Raw genomic sequence first — 20350 nt, forward strand, 5'->3', positions numbered from 1 at the left:
AGCTGAGCTCTTAACCACTGTGCCACCAAAGAGGACAATAATTGGCAGACAGAGCAGCAGTGTTAATACATGCTATCAGAAGTTCTCAACCAAAGGCGACGTTGTCACACAGGGAACATTTAGGAATGTGTGGAGATATTTTTGGTTGCCCCAAGTGGTGGAAGTGGAAAAATGCTCTTGGCATCTTGGGGGTAGAGGGCAGTGATGCTACCGACATGCTACAACGCACAGGACAGCCCCTACAACAAAGAAAATGTCTGTCCCAAAATGTCAAGACTGCCAAGGCTAAAAAACCCTAGAGTAGAAGAAGATTAGGTAGCCAGAGGGCTCAACATAACACAGCCCACAACGGACATCAAACAGACACAGAGGAGACCGGGAAGATTGTAGGACTTCTATAATTTTTGTTCTACCACTATGCACATGCCAGGTGATGCTCGCATATCCATGTGACTTGTAACTCTGCATCTTTCCCTCTCATTCCTGTAACTGAGAGGGAGGCTATTATTGGAATGACCTTGAATTTGACTCAATTGATTATTTTAAAAGAAATCATTTGCAGACTTCAATACCTGATTAGTGACAAAGTTGCTGCCATCACAGCTGATCAAAGCAGGAGGCAAAGCAGGATCACTGCCTCAGGCACTGCCCAAAGGGAGAAAGAGCAATAATACCTCTGCTTCTAGCAGAATAGGTGATCTTTCAGCGCTGGTAAAAACGTGTGGAAAAGTAACTCCTCCTACCAGGAAAATCAGGAATCGCTGACTCACCGGGACTTTCTCTACTGCCCCCCAAGCCAGAAAAGCTCCCTCCAGGGAGCCAATCCAACCTGCCATCACTTTTTCAATTCGAGTTCCATTAAACTGGCCAGGTGTAGAGAACCCAGAGTCATTAAAATGTTTACAAGTCAAAGACATGCTTAAAATCCAATGTCTGTTGAAAGCTGTGATGCCAAAATACATTCTACCCAGACTGAAAAGAAAAAAAAAAAAAAACTTTTTCATATAATGGCGTTTTGCTGCTTTCAGTCTCATCCACCTGCATCTTCAGGGCTCATCTTTGTCTCGTTAGAACCGCCTCCACTACAACAGCTCAGCTATTGAAGGCAGTTACGTGGAAGCAGAGCATAAGCACCAAACACAGTAGCCAAGTTGAACTTCACAAATTGGAGCATCTGCCCTCTTGCTGGTTTTCAATTGAGGAAATGGGATTTCATCACTAAGATAGTGCCTGTGGAAGTGCCGGGCAGGAAACATCGCTTGCGGTATAGTGCCCCATAGATTCAAAACGTGTGGCTGCAAAGGGACTTAGAACTTTTCAAAACACAAAGATTAAAATTATCTTTACAGAGAGTTTTGTCTGTGCAGAGTATTTCTGGGAGGACGCAATAGAAACTTGGTAGCAGGTCTCCTCTGGGGAGGGTTGTTTTTGTCGTGTGCCATTGGTTGAGTCAATTCTGACTCATAGTGACCCTATATGACAGAGTAGAACTGCCCCATAGGGTTTTCTAGGCTATAATCTTCACAGGAACAGATCACCAGATCATTTCTCCCACAGAGCTGTTGGTGGGTTCAAATCATCAACCCTTCAGTTAGCAGCCAAGCACTTAACTATTATACCACCAGGGCTCCATGGGGAGGATTAACTGGGTATAAAGAACAACGGAAGAGGGAAAGGAACTCCCTTTTCACAGTACACTCTTATCTCTTGTCCCCTTCGAATTCTGAACCATATATATCCATTACCTATTCATAAAATAATAATAATTTTAAAAAGCGAATGAATACTATAAACCCACAAACATTAAAGAGCTTGTAAGTTAATGTTCCACCATCTGTTAGTCTGTTGTACTGTGGTGCCTTGCATGCTGCTATGATACTGGAAGCTATGCCACCGATATTTCAAATACCAGCAGCGTCACTCATGGTGGACAGATTTCAGGAGACCTTCCAGACTAAGGCAGGCTAAGAAGAAAAGCCTTGCAATTTACTTCTGAAAATTAGCTAATGAAAACACTACGGACCACACAGAACATCGTCCAACTTGCTTACTTTGCACTCATCATCAAGAGGGCTTCAATCGCTAGAGGAGGACATCATGTTTTGTAAAGTAGAGGGCCAGTGAGGGCGAGAAAGATCCTCAGTGAGATGGATTGACACGCAGCAGCTACAACAATGAACTGGAGGGATTGTGAGAAATCACAGGACTGAGCAGTGTTTCATTCTGTCGTACATAAGGTCGCTGTGGGTCGGAATCAATCCAAAGCCCTTAACAACAAGTTAGTGAACCCCAAGTTTCCATTCTGGACTGAATCTCCTCTTCTCTATGTAGCCATAGGAGTCAGTGAAGAAGAAAACACTCAAATCTATAATGGGAACTTTAAATTCACATCTGCACTCCAACCCTTATTTCCAACTACAGGTAGTCCCCAACTTACGACAGGGTTCCTTTCAGATAACTCAGTCATTAAGTCAGTTTTGATGCAAGTCCAATGTCTCAAATTTTTTTTTTTTTTTTAGTTTTCATTATTATTGCCTTTGTTATCAGCATCTTCATAAATCCAATCTTTACTTGACTTTGGGGGTTGGCGTGAGAATGACAACATCAACAAACCATGTGCCGTAAGATTGTATGTAGTACATATTACTAATGATAAAAAAAAAAAAAATTTTTTTTTTTTTTAATGATAAGATATAAAAAAAGAAAAAATGGACAGGTCATAAGTACAGTTCATCATAATTCTAAGGCATCATAAGTCAGGGACTACCTACATCTCCATCTGGAGGTCCCCCTAGCACCTCAAAGACAACACGCCCAAAAACCAAATCCTCCTCTTCCCTCCGCAGCCTGATCGTCTTCCAGTACTCTCCATCATTATTAGAAATGACTACCCATTCCGCTTCCCAATCTACAAATCTCAGAGTTACCTTAGCGACCCTGCTCTCGCCTCACTCCCTTTGGAATCACCAAATATTGCTAATTACATCTCTATTACATTTTGCACATAGGTGTCCTCCTGTCCTTCCCACTGACTTTTCCTAGTTCAATACCTTACAGTTCTCCTTCCCTGGAATGTGAGCTCCCGCCTGGTTCTGCTGATACCAGCGTCTCTCCACCTGGCCCGTACTCCACGCATCCTCCACCCCGACCCTTAGTCATCTTCCTCAAATACACTTACCTGATCATGCTTAAGAACCTTGGCCGGCCCTACATTGCCTACAATATCAAGCCCAGATGACACAGCTTGATAACTAGCCCTTTACCACGTGAGCTGGAGTCCCTAGGTGGTGCCAACAGTTAACGCACAGGGCTGCTGGCTGAAGGGTTGGGGGCTGGAGTCTACCCAACTAGGGAGCACAGTTCTACTCATACACATGGGATCGTGATCATCAGAATCAACTCGACCAGCAACTGGTTTTCATGATGTGATGAAGATTCATTTTCTCCCTAACACATAACCTGTGCTCTGGCCACTCTGGACAAACAAGCCTTACTCAGTCAGGCTTCTTCATGCCTCCCCATGTTTGCACTTGCCCTTTCCTGATTTAGAAAGTGTTTCCTTACCTCCTCACCCTGCCTCGTCCAAAAGCAAAATTCCTGTTCACCCTTCTAGACCCCACTCAGTTTATAACTTCTCTGAAAAGCCTTCTGGGACTGCCCCCCTCTCTGTGTTGCTCTAACACTTTGCACACATCCCAATGATAGCCCTAACCACACTCTTTCATAATTATTTATGTTTCTATCTCCCCTGCTAGAATGTGAGCTGCTTTCAAAAGTAGCAACTATATTTTATTCATCTTTGAATCTGCTGCACCTCCCTCCTCGTGTTGCACATAAATGTTTGCTGAATGAATTGGCTGAAAGTACTTTGGTAAAAATGTAACACATTATCCCAAAATTTTATAGACCTCTGTGGCTAAAATCTCATTTCTTTGCCCTCTCTCTCTGCATACCTATTGGCACGCTATTGCAGGTCTCAGGAGGGCCAGTTATTCCAAGGGAACTAACAAAGTGCCTGCTATTTGTAAACACAGCCATTTGTAAACCCTCCGGGCTAGATTTAGAGATTGCCTTTTTAACTCTGACAGGGCTCCTTTGAGCACTCACTCCACTTTAAGAAGCATTTCTTTTCCAAATGTCTGGAGTCCTATAAGTAACCTTTGTTTACCCTGAAAACTCTTTCAGGGAAGCTGGATGGAGTCGAAAAAACGATGTAGTGATCCTGCAGGGACTCCCCTGGGCAGTGGGCCTCACCCAGCCAAGGAGGGGGAGGGAGAGACCTCAGAGACTGGCTCTAATCCCTGCCCACGCTGGGTGTCATCTGCCATCTAACTGCTTTTACCTCCAAGGGCTCTCTGCTCCCCAGTTAATGGGCTTCCCACGGCAGCCCATTAATCACAAGATTATTCGAGTAAAACAGCATCTCCTGAGCAAAATGATAAACCGAGTGGCCTGAAGAACAGTGGGTAACAAATTAGGTAAGATTAGGGCTAGACACTCATTTGAATGGAGGCCAGGGAGGCAGAGACCCAAAAACAGCTGGCCAAGCCCATGCAGGCTCCTCTAGCCTCAGGATCTTTGCATCACTGTTCTCTCAGCCTAGAGAGTTCTTCCCCCAGATGTTCCTGTTCAGGACGCTGTCCTAATGCCACCTCATAAAAGGCTGTCCTGAAGACCCAGCCTCCCTCACTCTCCATCTCCTTGCCCTGCCCTGTCTGTCCTCAGAGCCCCCATCACTATCTGACTCCATATTATCTGTTTATATGCTCATTGTTTTCTCCTCCATTCATCCTTGCGGGCAAGGACATTGCCTTGTTCCCAGACAGTTTAAGCATGTTCCCAGACAATTCAAGCATTTCTAGGGAAGAACTTTCTAGGCTGTGAGAACAGTGGTGCAAAGACCCTGAGGCTAGAGGAGCCTGCATGGGCTTGGCCAGCTGTCTTTGGGTCTCTGCCTCCTTGGACTCCATTCAAATAAGTGTCTAGCCCTAATCTTACCTAAAAAAATAATTTCAGCTCATAGTGGCCCCTTGTGAGTCAGACTAGAACAGTATTCTATAGGATTTTCAATGGCTGATTTTTCAGGTGTAGGTCACCAGGCCTTCCTTCCAAGGCATCTCTGGGTGAACTTGAACCTCTAACCTTTTGGTTAGCAGCCATTTGTACCACCCAGGGAATGCAAACACATAGTAATCCCCCTATAAATATTTGTTAAATTAAAGAAGAAAAAAAGGAATACAAAGATATATAATATAGGGACACTGCTCTCAAGTAGCTTATGATTTCAAGGAAGACGTAAGATGCCAGTTTAAAATGTTAAAAGCTAGCATGCTTAAATACATGTAAGAGACAGACAATAGGAAGCGTAAATGACAGATTTTCTGAGGAGTGTTGTGCTGGAACAGTAAAAGAATGTACAAGAAGATGTAAAATGCATCTATCCTGAAGGCAGTGGAAAATTCAGCTTAAAGCACTTACTGATGAAGATCAAAGACTATAGCCTTCAGTATGGATTATACTTCAACATAAAGAAAACAAACATCCTCCCAACTAGACCAATAAAGAACATCATGATAAACAGAGAAAATATTGTCAAGGATTTCCTTTTACTTGGATCCACAATCAGCGCTCATGGAAGCAGTAGTCAAAAAAATTAAACGACACGTTGCATTGGGCAAATCTGCTTCAAAGGACCTCTTTAAAGTGTTAAAAAGCAAATAGGTCACTTGGAGAACTAAGATGCACCTGACCCAAGCCATAGTATTTTCAATCACTTCATATTCATGCAAAAGCTGGACAATGAATAAGGAAGACCAAAGAAGAATTGATGCCTTTGAATTACGGCATTGGCAAAGAATATTGAATATACCATGGTCTGCCAGAATAACAAACAAATCTGTCTTACAAGAAGTACAGCTTCTTAGAAACAAGGATGGTAAGACTTCGTCTCACATACTTTGGACACATTATCAGGAGGGACCAGTCCCTGGAGAAGGACACCATGCTTGGTAAAGTACAACGTCAATGACAAAGAGGAAGACCCTCAACTAGACGGACTGACACAGTGGCTGCAGCAATGGGCTCGAACATAGCAATGATTATGAGGATGGTGCAGGACTGGCAGTGTTTCATTCTATTGTACGTGCGGTGGCTATGGATAGGGACTGATTTGACAGCACCTGACAACAACAATAGGAAAAGGGGCCAGGGTAAGACAGGGAACAGAAGGGTCCCAAATCTGCAAACAAAGTAACAGGAAATGGGCCAGGGTGCAGAAACAAAGCCATTCCCCAGAACGATGGGGCAGGGTATCAACAAACTTCTTTAAAGTTGCGTTTCAGAAGCAGCTGGATAAAACCAGCCCCAGGAACAAGCACAGAACATCAACCTGTGACCACTTTGTGACCTTCCACCAGGGACAGTGAGGGGCTGCAGCCTCATCTGGAGAATCGAACTTGAGGAGCAAAAGACTGTGCAGGTGCAACACCCCATAATAACTCCTGCTACGAACCCCAGAGGCCTCTGGGACAGGAGCCATCTTGGAAAGTTGCTGCGCGCACGGGGTAGTTAACATGTCCCCACCTATGCCTATGAATAAACCTGAATCTTTTCCCATCCAAGAACCTTTAAAAACCCAGGCAAGTCTTTTGTTCTGTGAGACAGGGGTGTGTGTTGTTTAAGCCCCCCTCATCTCTGCTTGCAAGCCTCTTCAATAAAGCTTTGCTCATGTGGAAAACTCTTCGTGCCTCACCTGCTCATTCTTGACCAGTGAGAGGCAAGAGCCTTATTCAATTTCAGCAACAAGTGTACCACCCAGGAAACTGTACAATCCATGTGGGTCGAGGACAAATTACTAACACATGGGTTTCACTTTACCCCATACACACACACACACACCTGTGATAGAGCAGTACAGCATTGCCTCTTAGCTTCTCTCCCAACCCTTCCCCACCCATAGAGCAGGAGGGAAAGAATAAAAGCTCCCAAGGTGTATTCTCTCAACAAAAGCTGACAGAGTCAAAACAGCATCATAAATCCTAGATGTATCTGGAAATGATGGGCAGGATAGGAGATGTGTTTAAGATGTTCAGAACCTCTTGTAGAACAAGAGCACAACACAGAGTTCTGAGTTTGGGGGTGATGAAAAAGACCAAAGGAGAGGGGATTGATTAGTAACAAGAGTTGCTATGGAGTGTGTGGTAGTTCAGTGGTAGAATTCTCATCTTCTGTGCCAGAGATGATGTGTGTAACCACCACTCATCTGTCAGGGGAGACTTGTGTGTTGCTATGATGCTGAACACGTTTCAGTGGAGATTCCAGAGTAAGATGGACTAGGAAGAAAGACCTGGCAATCTACTTCCAAAAACTCAGCCAATGAAAACCCTGGGGATCACAATGATCTGACCCACAACGATGGTGCAGGACCAGGCAACATTTTGTTCCCTTGTGCATGGGATCACCATGAGTCATGGGCCAACTCAATAGCAGTAACAGAACAACAACAACATGGAGTGTTTATGTCAACCTCCTTAATGTATGAGAAAGTCACATGTGGCTTGGCTGTGTCAATGATTTCTTTCCTCCTCTGTGCCTTCATTTCGTCATCAGAGAACTGAGGTAATAACAATTCCTACACCACAGGGTTGTTGTGAGGATTAAATGAATTCATCAGAGCAGCACCTGGCAGTAGTAATTGTTCAACATGAGTTCACTATTATTATCCTTATTATTGAAGTTTTGGTATGAATTTAGCTTTTTAAATGCAAGTTCTAAAACTTCTCTGTGAATCATGGCTTTATAAAAATTGTACTTTTTTTTTTTTTTTTTAAAGAAAGAATGCCATCAACAGCCTGGCCAGAGCAGAAGGTTCAGTGTTAGGCATAAAGCTAGAGAGACAAGCTGGAACTAGACTATCAGAGCCTTGTATACCCAGCTGAGATGTCTGATCTTTATTCTACAGTACCTGAGAGCCACTGGAGGTTTTCAGTGAGCCCTTCATTCTTTGATGTGAGTGGTGTGGCTCTCACTGGCCAGGGAGATGGAACTTACTTTAGAGGTGGAAGAGGGTCTAAGTCATTTTCAAGTAAGGTAAGCTTTGACACTCTGCAGTGTGATAGTCTCTGTTCAGCTGAGCACAGAATGTGGGTACTTACGGTTCCGGGGTGTAGAGGGGGTCCGAGCCATGCCGAATGTACTGAGTGCAGTGGAAGACTCTGTAGGCCAGTCCTGCCAGGAAGTCTCGCGGACTCAGGTATCCAGCCACTGGCCTCACTGTGAAGCCAGACCTTTCTAAAGAAGCAACAGAAAGCACTAATTGACTTGAGTGCCCAAGGAGGGATGCCTATCATTTACGAGAATGTTCTAGAAACAATGTAATCAAGGTACTAAAGCTCTTGACAAGTGAATGACATATACTGTTAGCTGTTATCACGTTTGGGGCTTTTGGTTACTAAAATGTACTTGCAAATGATGGTTTCCAGGGGAACAAGACATTCATTAGAACGGAAAGAAAGGTGAAAAAAGATACTTAAGGACTGAAATTCAAGAGCCAGATTAGATCAACAAACCTTAGATAACTGGAAAGACATCAGTCTAAAGTGATGCTCACTACATTTACCTGCTGTCTTTCAAAAAAACACACCTAGGGGCCCATTCTGTGTGCATGTTTTCAGTAACACACAGGTGCTAGACCCCTTCAGTAGCATCTTGGGATCATCGGTTTACATGTAGCTTTCTATTGTCAATGCCACCTAACCCCTTCATTCTATATTGCTGTTTTCTGTGATACTACGAGAGCAATCATATTAATTACTGCAGTTTGAAGAGCTAGATAGACTACTTCACGCTCTACATGTTCTATTGGTTTATTGTAAGTGGAAACCAAACCACCAGAAGACAATAAAATCTATTAAATGACCCTATACCACTAACTCAGGTAGGCTGTGGGTCAACAGTGTTCTCAGTGGTAGGGCCACCTAACGCTTCCCTCTCATGAAGGCACAGAAAACTTAGGACAGGAGAGCTGTTCTCATCCCTGATGCCAGCAGTGTCCAGACTCCCAGTCCGAAAAGCTCAGCTCGTTAGGAGAGTACCTCAGAATTGTTGGAAATATTTGTAAAAAGAACGAATTAAGCTTATAAAACAAGGTCAGTTTGGGCTTTCTGGTACCTACATGGAATAAGCACTGATCTCCTGCCTCCTCAGACCCATATTCTAGCACCATTATGCTCATCCCAAAAGCCGTTGCTTTGAATTGTTCACCACTGAGTATCAAAAAGATAAGTATATTCTCTTCTTTTTCTGTCTTATGTCAGTTAAGCCAGTGTATCCCACACACGGAAAACAAGTACCCGTACACATAAGGAATGATTTTAATAGTTATATATCTAATTTTAGTAGTAATATGTTTTCACATGAATTCAAAAAATGTATGCAGCTATCACATCAAGAATTTTTAATTTGTGGAGTCTCCTGGGTGTGCAAACAGTTAACACATTCGGTTGTTAACTGAAAGTTTGGAGGTTCAAGTCCACCCAGAGGCATTTTGGAAGGAAAGCCTGGTGATCTACTTCTGAAAAATTAGACATTGACAACGCTATAGAACAGCTCTACAGTGATGTGCATAGGGTCGCCACGAATCGAAGTTGACTTGATGGCACCTGATAGTTATTGTTTGGAGTTTCCTTTTTAAAACAGCTTTTTAAAAATGGAATCAATTGAAGGAAATAATAATACTTAGTGGTTAAGAGCTACATATGCTAACCAAAAGGCTAGCAGTTCAATCCTTGGAAACTCTATGGGGCAGTTCTACTCTGTCCTATAGGGTTGCTATGAGTTGGAATCGACTCAATGGCAGTGAGTTTGGTTTTTGGCTTAATGAGCGATGCAAACTGAGCTCCCAGCAACCAGTTCACCAAGGATTGTGAATAATAATAACAGCTGAGACTCTGTTATACTTAATATGTATTAGGCTTTAAGGTATATCAATTAGTTTCTCCCTCATAACCATCTTGTAAGGTAGTATGATTATTACTTCCACTTACAGAGGAGGAAACGGAGGCACAGAACAAGTGCTAGCAAGTGGCAAGACACAGACTCATTCTAGGCTTTCTGCATCCAGAATCCCTGCTTTTAAGCACGATACCATATTGCCTCTCATAAAAATATTAAGTTAGTAAGGTTAACGTTGGGAGACAGATATGGCAAAAATCATGAAATAGTATGCTAATTACTGAGGTTTGAAAAAACAATACAAAGTAATCCTCATATATGAACAACCAAGCCCATGGTAAATACATAATATGTGCATAACTGTGAGAAACAAAGAGGGACATGACAGGGACAAAGTAATTAAAGGGATCATAAACTAGTTAAACTACATATACACAGTCAATCCTCATTACTAACAGATTATCTATTTGAAAATTGGCCTACTCACTAAAAAAAAATTATTTGTGACTCCAAAATCAATACTCGTGGGGCAGAGGCAAAAAATTTCAGTCATCCGAGGCACTTGTTCCCAGCTGAGATAGAACAAGCTGACGTTCTGCCTTTTGTTTTTGCTCACACACTGTAAACAAGTGTTCTTTTCATGGTCTACTTAATGCCACGTTTTTTCACATTTTTGTGCTACTCATTCATGATCTCACTGTTAAAAATGGCCCCCAAGCATAGTGCTGGAGTGCTGTCTAGTGTTCCTAAGCACAAGGAGACTGTGATGTGCCTGACAGAGAAAATAAATACTAGATAAACGTTCAGGCATGAGTTACCATGCTGCTGGCTGGAAGTAAAATGTTAATCAATCAACAATACTTATCAAATTAGATGTCTTTAAACAGAAACACACATGAAAAAAAGGCTAGGTACTGATTGGTTGATGAAAATATTGTGACCAGAGGTTTGCAGGAACCTAACCTTGTATTTCTCCTAGGAACAACGGTTTGGTGTTCACTAATTCAGTGTTCATAGCAACTTTATAAAACACAACTACTACAAATAACAAGAATTATCCAGAATTAGGTGCGGTGCTAAATACCATATTTTTACACAAATAACACGTCTTCTACCTTTGTTTGCCAACTGTGCCCTCCCTTCGTGAGGTATTTTCATAAGCTCACTATACTAATTTTTTTTATTAAAAAAAAAAACCTGTCACAGTTAAGTTGAATCCAATTCATAGAGACCTGATAGGACAGAGTAGAAGTGCCCCATAGGGTTTCCAAGGAGCAGCTGGTAGATTCAAACTGCCGAACTTTTGGTTAGCAGCCGTAGCTCTTAACCAAAAAACTGGTGTAGTGGCACATACAAAAATACCTCATGGGGGGAAGGCACCGTTGGCAAACAAACGTAGAAGGTGTGCATTATTTGTGTGAAAATGGTGTAAATGATACTGACCAGTGGTTTTCAATCTCTTTTCCTGAGTGATATATACAGTCCGTGATGTTCACACTTGGGATCCTCCACCATGACCATACCCATAGTGCTGTATGTGGTTCTCAGCATACTGCCTATAAGACCATGCTATCGTTCCCTGATATAAACACGATACATAATGAAATCAGAGAGGGAGAGATCATGGTGACCAAACTGATCAGGATTCATGGAAGAGGCAGGACTTACTCTGAGTCTTGAAGAATGAGTTGAATTTGAGCAGGTGGAGAAGATTCACATTTCCCAGCAAAGGGCAGAGCCTAAGCAAAGGTATGGAGAACCCACAGCTAGAGCAGACGGTCTGTGCAGGGCAGCCGTAACAGGGGACAAACTTGGAAAGCGGGGCCAGGGCCTTGAAGTCAGGATCAACAGCTCAGACTTGATCTTATAAACATGGGTCAGCAAACTATAGCCCATAGGCCAAATTCAGTTTGTCACCTGTTTTTGTACACTCTATGAGCTAAGAATAGCTTTTACCTTTTTTTAATAGTTACATATTAAATAGCTATATTACCTGTTGCCATCAAGTCAATTTCAACTCATGGCAGCCCCACGTGTGTCAGAGTAGAACTGTGCTCCATAGGGTTTTCAATGGGCTGATTTTCGGAAGTAGATTGCCAGGCCTTTCTTCTAAGGTCCCTCTGGGTGTACTTGAACCACTAATCTTTTGGTTGGCAGTCAGTACATTAATGTTTACACCACCCAGGGATTTCATAATCATATTACTTCCTACATAATTGCCTGGATATTGCCTCTTGGCCCACAGAGTATAAAACAGTTGCTATCTGGCCCTTTATAAAAATATTTACTGACCCCTATAAAACAATGGGGAGCCACTGAGAATTTCTCAGCAGAGGTGCCAGGAGGAAAGTAATATTTTAGGAATAGTAAGCTTTATCTTGAAGCAGTGGGCGGGAGAGTAAAAAAATAGAAGGGAGAAAATACAAGAGCCAAGGTTGTAAAATGATGGCAACCTCAACTTCAGCGATGGCAGTAGAATAGAAAGAAAAGGGCAGATTCAGAATGGTTCATAAAGTCAAAAGTTTCAATATTTGAAGGCTGTGGTAGGCTGGCTAATGGCCCCCAAAGATGCCCATAATTTTGTAACTAAAACTGCTACTTTATATTCTTTGCATGTGGTTGAGTTAAGGGTCTTGAGATGGGGACAGTGGCATGGATTATCCAGGTGGGACTAATGTAATCATAAGAATCCACATGAGAGGGAGGTAGGAAAATCAGAGTCGGAGAATGCGATACGACAATAGAAACAAGAGGCTGGAGTGATTCAAGGAAGGGGCTGCAAGCCAAGTAATGAAGGCAGACTTTAGAAGCTGGAAAAGGCAAGGAAACAGAAGCTTCCAAAAGGAATGTAGCCCTGCCAACACCTTGATTTTAGACTTCTGGCCTCCAAAACCATAAGATAATAAATTTGTGCTGTTATAAGCCACGCAGTTTGTAACTATTTGTTTCAGAAGCAATAGGAAGCTAATACAGAGATTGATTGGATATTGGGGGGCAGGGAAGGGTAGGAGTTTGAAAGGAGGAGTCCTTAGCAAAGCTTGATGACTCTAGAAAATAAAGTATCACTGACAGAAACAGAGAAGGCAGGCAAGGAAGTGAGTTCCAAAAAGGAGGCAGACAATGATGTTTTTGCTTTTAGAACTGTTGCATATGAAAGGGGGGAAGAGGAAGAACAGAAAACCAAGCACTGAACCACAATGAAAAACAAAGGCGGAAGTGGGGCCACCATGAAATTCTGCCTGCCTCCCAAAGGTGGGGGAGGTGACTAAATTGTCCTAGTTGCTGTGCCAGGAGGGTCAGTGAAGACAGTGACCATAGAGAGAAGGTGAACTTGAGGTGACTGTATACCTCATCTTGTTCACTACTGTAACATCAGTAATGAGTACAGCCCTGGCACACATTTATACTTAAAAATGTTGACTGACTGACTGACTGACGTTCAACATTAGCCATGACATTTCTCTATCTGGTATATAATTTTTAAAAAAGCAACAAGTAAAAAGAAGCGTTTGGAGCCACTCCATACCTACATATCCCCAGCAGAGTAGTTCTGGGCTGAGGAAAAGCTCAACCCTGAACAACTTTTGGGATGTTACATTTATAACCACCTACCACAGAGGCCTTAGCAAGTCCCTGAGCCATGGAAGCAGCTGAGTCAATCACTCCTGCTCAGAGTCCCTGCCTCTGCTTCCAGGATGGCCACAGGTAATTGTTGGTTCAATGGTCCTTTTTTTAGATTCCTCTTGGCTGGGAAAATCACTCACTTTCCTTTTGTAAAAAGAGCCGTTGCTGCAATATATGTCCTTGGGAGGCAAGTGAGGTTGATGGCCAGGAAAAGACAGCCGGTATGAGACTTACCTTTCAGAAACACAGAGACATCTTCAAGTTGAGGCACGTTGTCCTCCCTGTAGCCACAGTATTTCGTCAGCAGAGGGAAGTTTTTCAAATATTCTCGGCAAGCGTGAGTGGGATAGAGTTTGGAGAGCTCCCGAAACACAACGCCCCAAGTTTTAGTCTCTTCCTCTGTGTACTCCACCCTGGGAATGGGCTGACCACTAAACAAGGGAGAAGAAAAATAAATAAAATTAGCTTTGGAGCACCAAGATAACTGTATTCTCACTTTAATGCCTGCCCCAAGTCAGATTCTTGGTAAGTGGACTCCCTGAGCATTTAAAAGGATCCCACTGGGTATTATTTTGTAAAGTAAATGCTAACCTTCTAATTTTAAGTGTGTGTTGGACTTCCATATAAATGACTGGATTCAATTAAGTTACATCTTCACAAATCTTTACAGAAATTTGGTAAGGTTTATGTTCTTCAACCGAAGCCGGTAACACATAAGCTTCAGGATTGGAAGAAACTGGTTTTAGGTACAAAGCTGTGCCCCGAGAGCCTTGTCTGCAATCACCTGACAGCAGTGATAAATGGATGTCGTCTCTTGAAAATAAAATTGCCTTGTGGGTTCTCTTTGTCCCTTGCCCAGGCTCACCCCAATCTCCAAGTGTAATTTTGAGATTATTTGTTCAGCGCAAAATGGGAAATTCTAAAAGACTATGTTGAATTTAAAAGCGAGAGTTTCACAAACCACAAAATAGGAGCACTTATTGCAAGTCATGCTGAGAAGAGCACATGGTTAAGTCCTCTCAGTTTAGAGCAGGGTTTGGCAAACTTTTCCTGTAAAGGGCCTGATAGTAAATATTTTAGGCTTACAGGCCATACGGTCTCTGTTGAAACTCCTCAACTCTGCCATTGTAGCTCAAAAGCAGCCATAGGCAATACATAAGTGAATAGGCATAGCTCTGTTCAAAGGAAATTGTATTTACAAAACCAGGCAGTGGGCCAGATCTGGCCCATAAGCAGTAGCTTGCTGATGCTGGTTTAGAATATGGAAAGATCATTTTGGGCTGGATTGGTCAAAGAGAATTTCCTGGAGGAGGCAAACGAGCTAAACCTTGTTGGCCAGGTAGGGTCTGCAGGTTCCCTGACAAAAAGACAGGTGAGGAGGAAATGATGTAGTAATAGCAGCCAGCAGCTGTGGACACAGAACAGCCCAAGGCAAGCTGGGACGGGAAGAAGGAGGGGAATATGTACATGTGCTTTTTGCAAACTACTGTTTGAAGGACCAGAGTCCGAATTTAGCCACTGATTAAGATACCTATTCTGGAAGGAGCCCTAGTGGCACAGTGGTGAAGTGCTCAGCTGCTGGCTGAAAATTTGACTGCTCGAAACCACCAGCCACTCCATGGGAGAAAGACAGGGCAGTCTGCTTCTCTGAAGATTACAGCCTTGGAAACCCTATGGGGCACTTCTATTTTGTCCTATAGGGTCGCTATGAGTCAGAATCAATTTGACAGCAATAGGTTTATCCCAGAAGTGCAACCAGGGTTTGAGAAACCTCATGACACACGCAACAGCTGCCTGCAGCACACCCCCACTCACCCCCTGCCCCCCGCCCCACTCGCACTCACCACTCATCAGAGTCTGCCCCTGCAGCCAGCAGATACACATGCATGACACGTGGAAATCCAAATACACACACAAAACTAGGAATCCTGCCCCTGCAATTTGTGTAATCCAGCCTGTAACAGGCAGCGTACACAGCAGCAAAACGCCACTCAGGGTTGCCCCAGATGCACGGCACCTCCAACAAGCCGGGATCAAAAAGTAGCAGTTCCTACTGAGGTGGGTAGTACAAAAGGAAAGGGGGACAAACACAAGAGCAGATCATCAAACAGAACCCCCACCCCCCAACCTTTCTACATATTTCACTGTGTTCTTGCCACAATACTTTCTGTTCAAAGTTTAGACCCAAATGTGGTTCCTACTGCCCAACTGTTCATATACATAAACACTTATATATACAAATATATATATATATAACCGCAGTACATAAGGTAAGAGGAATAACACATACTGAAGAAGGAACTAGAAATTAACATTTCATTCTCTAAGTACCAAGACTAGGTTTTATACAAACCAAATTAGAACAAGATTAATCTGGTTTACATTTTGCTGTTGATAGCAAATAAAAAATTACAACCTGGCAAATATTTGCTGGGAAGATCAAAACTGCTAAGACCTAGCATCTGTGATGAATTTAAAATGAAAGCTTGAAATGGAAAGATAAAAATAGACAGGATGTAAAGAAATAAGTATATAAACGGTCCTCCTCTGGCTCCAGAAAATTCAGCTAAATCAATTTGAGTCAGGTAAGCCAATATAGCTAATAAGAGTTGTGCACACTCAGAAGGTAGGGAAGCGATGAGCCTGAAACAATAAATGAAATATTAAGAAGCCGTTTGAGAAGAATCGTTAGGTCAAACTTTTCCCTTCAACATCAATCTGCAAACATGTAGCATTTCCAAGGAGACCTGAAGCTAGCCAGTGGAATGAGTATAAGCAGCAGAAAGAAAGGAAATATAAGTTTAGACAGGAAGAAGTGTTATATGGTCTGTGACTTAATAAATTTCCAGTGTCACAAGCTTGGGAATAAGGTTGGGTCATGTGTATTCTCCAGAGCTTCGAAATGGTTCATTCTGGTTCAAACCCCAGCTGAGAATTTGCATTTTTCATAAGCTCCCTGCTGAAATTTGCATTTCTAACAAGTTCACAGGAAGTTATACATAAGAATCACCTGGGGATCTTATTAAAATGTAGGTTCTGATTCACTATATCTGGGGTAGAAATGCAAATTCTGAGCAGGAAACTTGTTAGAAATGCAAATTCTCAGCCCAGGTTTGAAGGAGACCTAACTGGTTCAAAGCCCTGCTATTCTCATCTGTTTTCCTGGGTAACTAACTAGTCTGCTCTTTGAGTTAATGACTGGTATGGTGTCCTGCTGCTACCCTCAATCCAGGTGAGTCTAACTGTGATCATATCAAGAGATTTCTCACACCACCCAACCCTTTCCCCTTGCAGATAACTCTCAAGGTAAATGTTTAAAAATCAACTTCATTATAAAGTAAATATTAGCTTTAGCCATTTAATTTCTATAAAAACACAGAGAAAAAAAACTCTAATTTTTCTACGTAGTGAATATAGGTATACCCCATTGCCGTTGAGTCAATTCCAACCCATAGTGACCCTACCAGACAGAATAGAACTGCCCCATAGAATTTCCAAGGAGCAGCTGGTGGATTTGAACTGACTACCTTTTGGTTAGCAGCCAAGCTCTTACCCACTGCATCACCAGGGTTGCATAGGTATATAACAATAACTAATATTTGAGAGCTTACTATATGCCAGACACCTGTACAAGGTTAAATATTTTCGTATGAATTAACCCATTTGATTTTCAACAACAGCTAGCTCCACTAGGTAGCTACTATTATTATTCCCATTTTACAGATGAGGAAATTGAGGCTCAGAGAAGTTAAGCTATTTAAGATCATGGAGCCAGGCCTAAAACCCAGTCAGTCTGGCTCAAGACAGAGGGTCATCTTAACTGATTTGTACATACCAATTAAATAAAAATGTACTTCAGACACTAATTTATTTCCACATACCAAACTAAAATTAGCTTATTGATATATATATTCATATATAGAAAATTTCATATGTAATCTTGATATGAGCTTGTATTTGTGTATCATATACTTTCATATTTATTCCCTCATTTAACCTTTTCAGCCACACTGTGAGGCAGTGCTGGGTTCCCCAACAGAATAATCATGTGCTTGGGGTACTGGGAATGCATGGGTACCCACATATTTCTTTAAGACTTTGAAATTTGACATTTGAAAAAATAAATACAGTAATCAAGGGAAACATCAGAATGTGCGCACTTCTTTGTACTTATTATGGCTTAGCGTTGGGGGTGTGTGTGTGTGTATGAATTACACATGAGAAGAACCACCGGGGCAGTGTCGTAATCTTTTGCAGGCTTAAGATATATATCATTTTGCATCTATCTATTAAAAAACAGTTACCGTCAAGTCAACTCCAGCTCGTGGAGACCTCATGTGTGTCAGAGTAGAGCTGTGCTCCACAGGGTTTTCAGCGACTGATTTTTTTGGAATGGATTGCCAGGCCTTCCTTCCAAGAAGCCTCTGGGTAGATTCAAACCTTCAACCTTTCGGTTAACAGCTGAACATATTAACCACTTGCACCACCCAGGAACTCCGTTTCTATCTATAGCGTGCTCCGTGACAATCGTTTATAAGGACTGCAGATGCTGGCAAGAAGTAGAGATCTAGCATCTCACTTGCCAACTGGACACTTGCTGAGCAGCAAGCCCAACCTGGGGCTACCGCCAACGTGGAGCAGTGGCGAGACAGTCCTTGGAAGAGTGTTCTGGAAATCTAGGGGTATGGCACACTACGGTGGAGAAAAGGGAACACTTGACATGTGTCTTCTGAAGTTGGAGGTTGCCGTGAACATGGAGCCTAATACTCAAAATCAAAACCAAACCCGTTGCCATTGAGTCGATTCCAATTCAGAGCAACCATATAAGACAGAGTAGAATTGCCCCGTAGAGTTCCAGAAAGGTCTAAAAATTTCTGTGGGACCCAAAGTGGCATGTCTGGAAGAAAAATGGGGAAACCCCACCCCATCCAGTTCCCCTCAGTTCTCGTGGGAGAGAAGAAGACCCCACTGATTCCCATTAGCCCTCATGATGGAGAACTAAAGGGCAGGAGCATGATGACTGCCCAAGCTATGGTATGCCCAATCTGGAGAAGGTTATCTTCATATTCCAAACTAAAGCACTGCCAAAAGAACAAACAAATCTATCTTGGAAGAAGTACAACCAGAATGCTCCTTAAAAGCAAGGATGGTGAGACTAAGTTTCACATACTTTGGACATGTTATCAGGAGGGACCAGTCCCTGGAGAAGGGCATCATGATTGGTAAAGTAGAGAGTCAGCGGAAAAGAGGAAGACCCTCAACAAGATGGATTGACACAGTGGCTGCAACAATGAGCTCAAGCATAACAACAATTGCAAGCATGGCACAGGGCCGGACAATGTTTCATTCTGTGGTCCATGGGGATGCTATGAGTCGGAACCAACTTGACAGCACCTAACGACAACAAAAGCATGACCACTGATAAGGCCAATGGAGATGGGCACATAATGCAGGCATGGAGATGGAGAGAATGATCCAGTCCCAAGAAAACTGCATTGCCATGGATTGAATTATGCCCCCCGAAAAATGTGTGTATCGACTTGGTTAGACCATGTGTGGCTGTCCTCCATATTATGATTATAATTTTATGTTAAAAGGATTAGGGTGGGATTGTAACACCACCCTTACTCAGGTCACCTCCCTGATCCAATGTAAAAAGAGTTTCCCTGGCGTGTGGCCTGCACCACCTTTTATCTCTCAAGAGATAAAAGGAAAGGGAAGCAAGCAGAGAGTTGGGGACCTCATACCACCAAGAAAGCAGCACCAGGAACAGAGCAGTCCTTTGGACCCAGGATCTCTGCACCTGAGAAGCTCCTCAACCATGGGAAGATTGAGAACAAAGGCCTCCTTCCAGAGCCGACGGAGAGAGAAAGCCTTCCCCTGGAGCTGGCACCCTGAATTTGGACTTGTAACCTACTAGATTGTGAGAAAATAAATTTCTCTTTGTTAAAGCCATCCACTTGTGGTATTTCTGTCATAGCAGCACTAGATGACTAAGACATGCACATGACACTATGCAGAGACCACACTGTAAGAAATAATTCGTCTGAACCAGGTTGAATGCAGTCAGGGGCCTGCCCACACTGACATTCCAACAATCATGTAAAAAGACCTCAGCCTCTTCCTCCCTCTCTGCTCTCAGCCTTCAACTCCAGAAGAACTAGGTTCTAAAAGAGGGAAGGGAAGAAGGTGTTTCAGAGCCAGAACATCCACCACCCTATCGCCCACATTCATATCCACTCAAAACACTGGAGGGTGGGGAGCAGTACCAGTTGAATCCAGTCTAAGATTAATATTTTTTAAATGATTAGGACTGGGTCTTAAATACCCAAATGAGACTATGCTAATAATGGAAAATCACAGGAAATTAGATGTTGCTAAGGAACTTGCTTCCCAGCAGGAAAGTAGGATTCAACACAACATGGTTGAAAGCCATGAGTGGGAAAAATAAAAACCATTTTACGTTGATAATAAACCCCAACAAGATGAGACTCCTCAACAAACTAATTACATGTGAATGGTATAATTAGGTATCTAGGGAACATCCCCCTTTTACATGGAATTAGTTAGGATTCTAGAACTGTCAACGACTACTGAAATTATGACTCACAGATTTCTGATTCACTGGAGAAAAACAGATGTGACTTTTCAGTAGCTTCCATTCACTGCCATAAGAATGGCAAGCTAAGGCTTTATAAGCACGACAGGAAACCATTGTTCAATGAGGGCAGTGCTAGGAAAATGCTGAAATAGTCATCGTGGGGTTCAGGCTTGA

General features: G+C 42.6%; 1 protein-coding gene across 46 annotated transcripts in view; it reads right to left on the reverse strand.

The window, feature by feature from the left end:
• The window catches only part of TPH2 (tryptophan hydroxylase 2), a 365498-nt gene that overhangs the window by 301176 nt on the left and 43972 nt on the right, over positions 1 to 20350 (reverse strand). For all 46 annotated transcript variants that reach the window (XM_064283865.1, XM_064283862.1, XM_064283861.1 and 43 more), the window contains exons 7-8: positions 13810 to 14006; positions 8154 to 8289 (exon numbers count right to left, since the gene is read on the reverse strand). In XM_064283865.1, coding sequence (XP_064139935.1) covers positions 8154 to 8289; positions 13810 to 14006 — 333 coding nt within the window. The remainder of the gene's footprint in view (positions 1 to 8153; positions 8290 to 13809; positions 14007 to 20350) is intronic.

The sequence above is a fragment of the Loxodonta africana genome, chromosome 4 (assembly GCF_030014295.1).
Source record: "Loxodonta africana isolate mLoxAfr1 chromosome 4, mLoxAfr1.hap2, whole genome shotgun sequence".
NCBI lineage: Eukaryota > Metazoa > Chordata > Mammalia > Proboscidea > Elephantidae > Loxodonta > Loxodonta africana.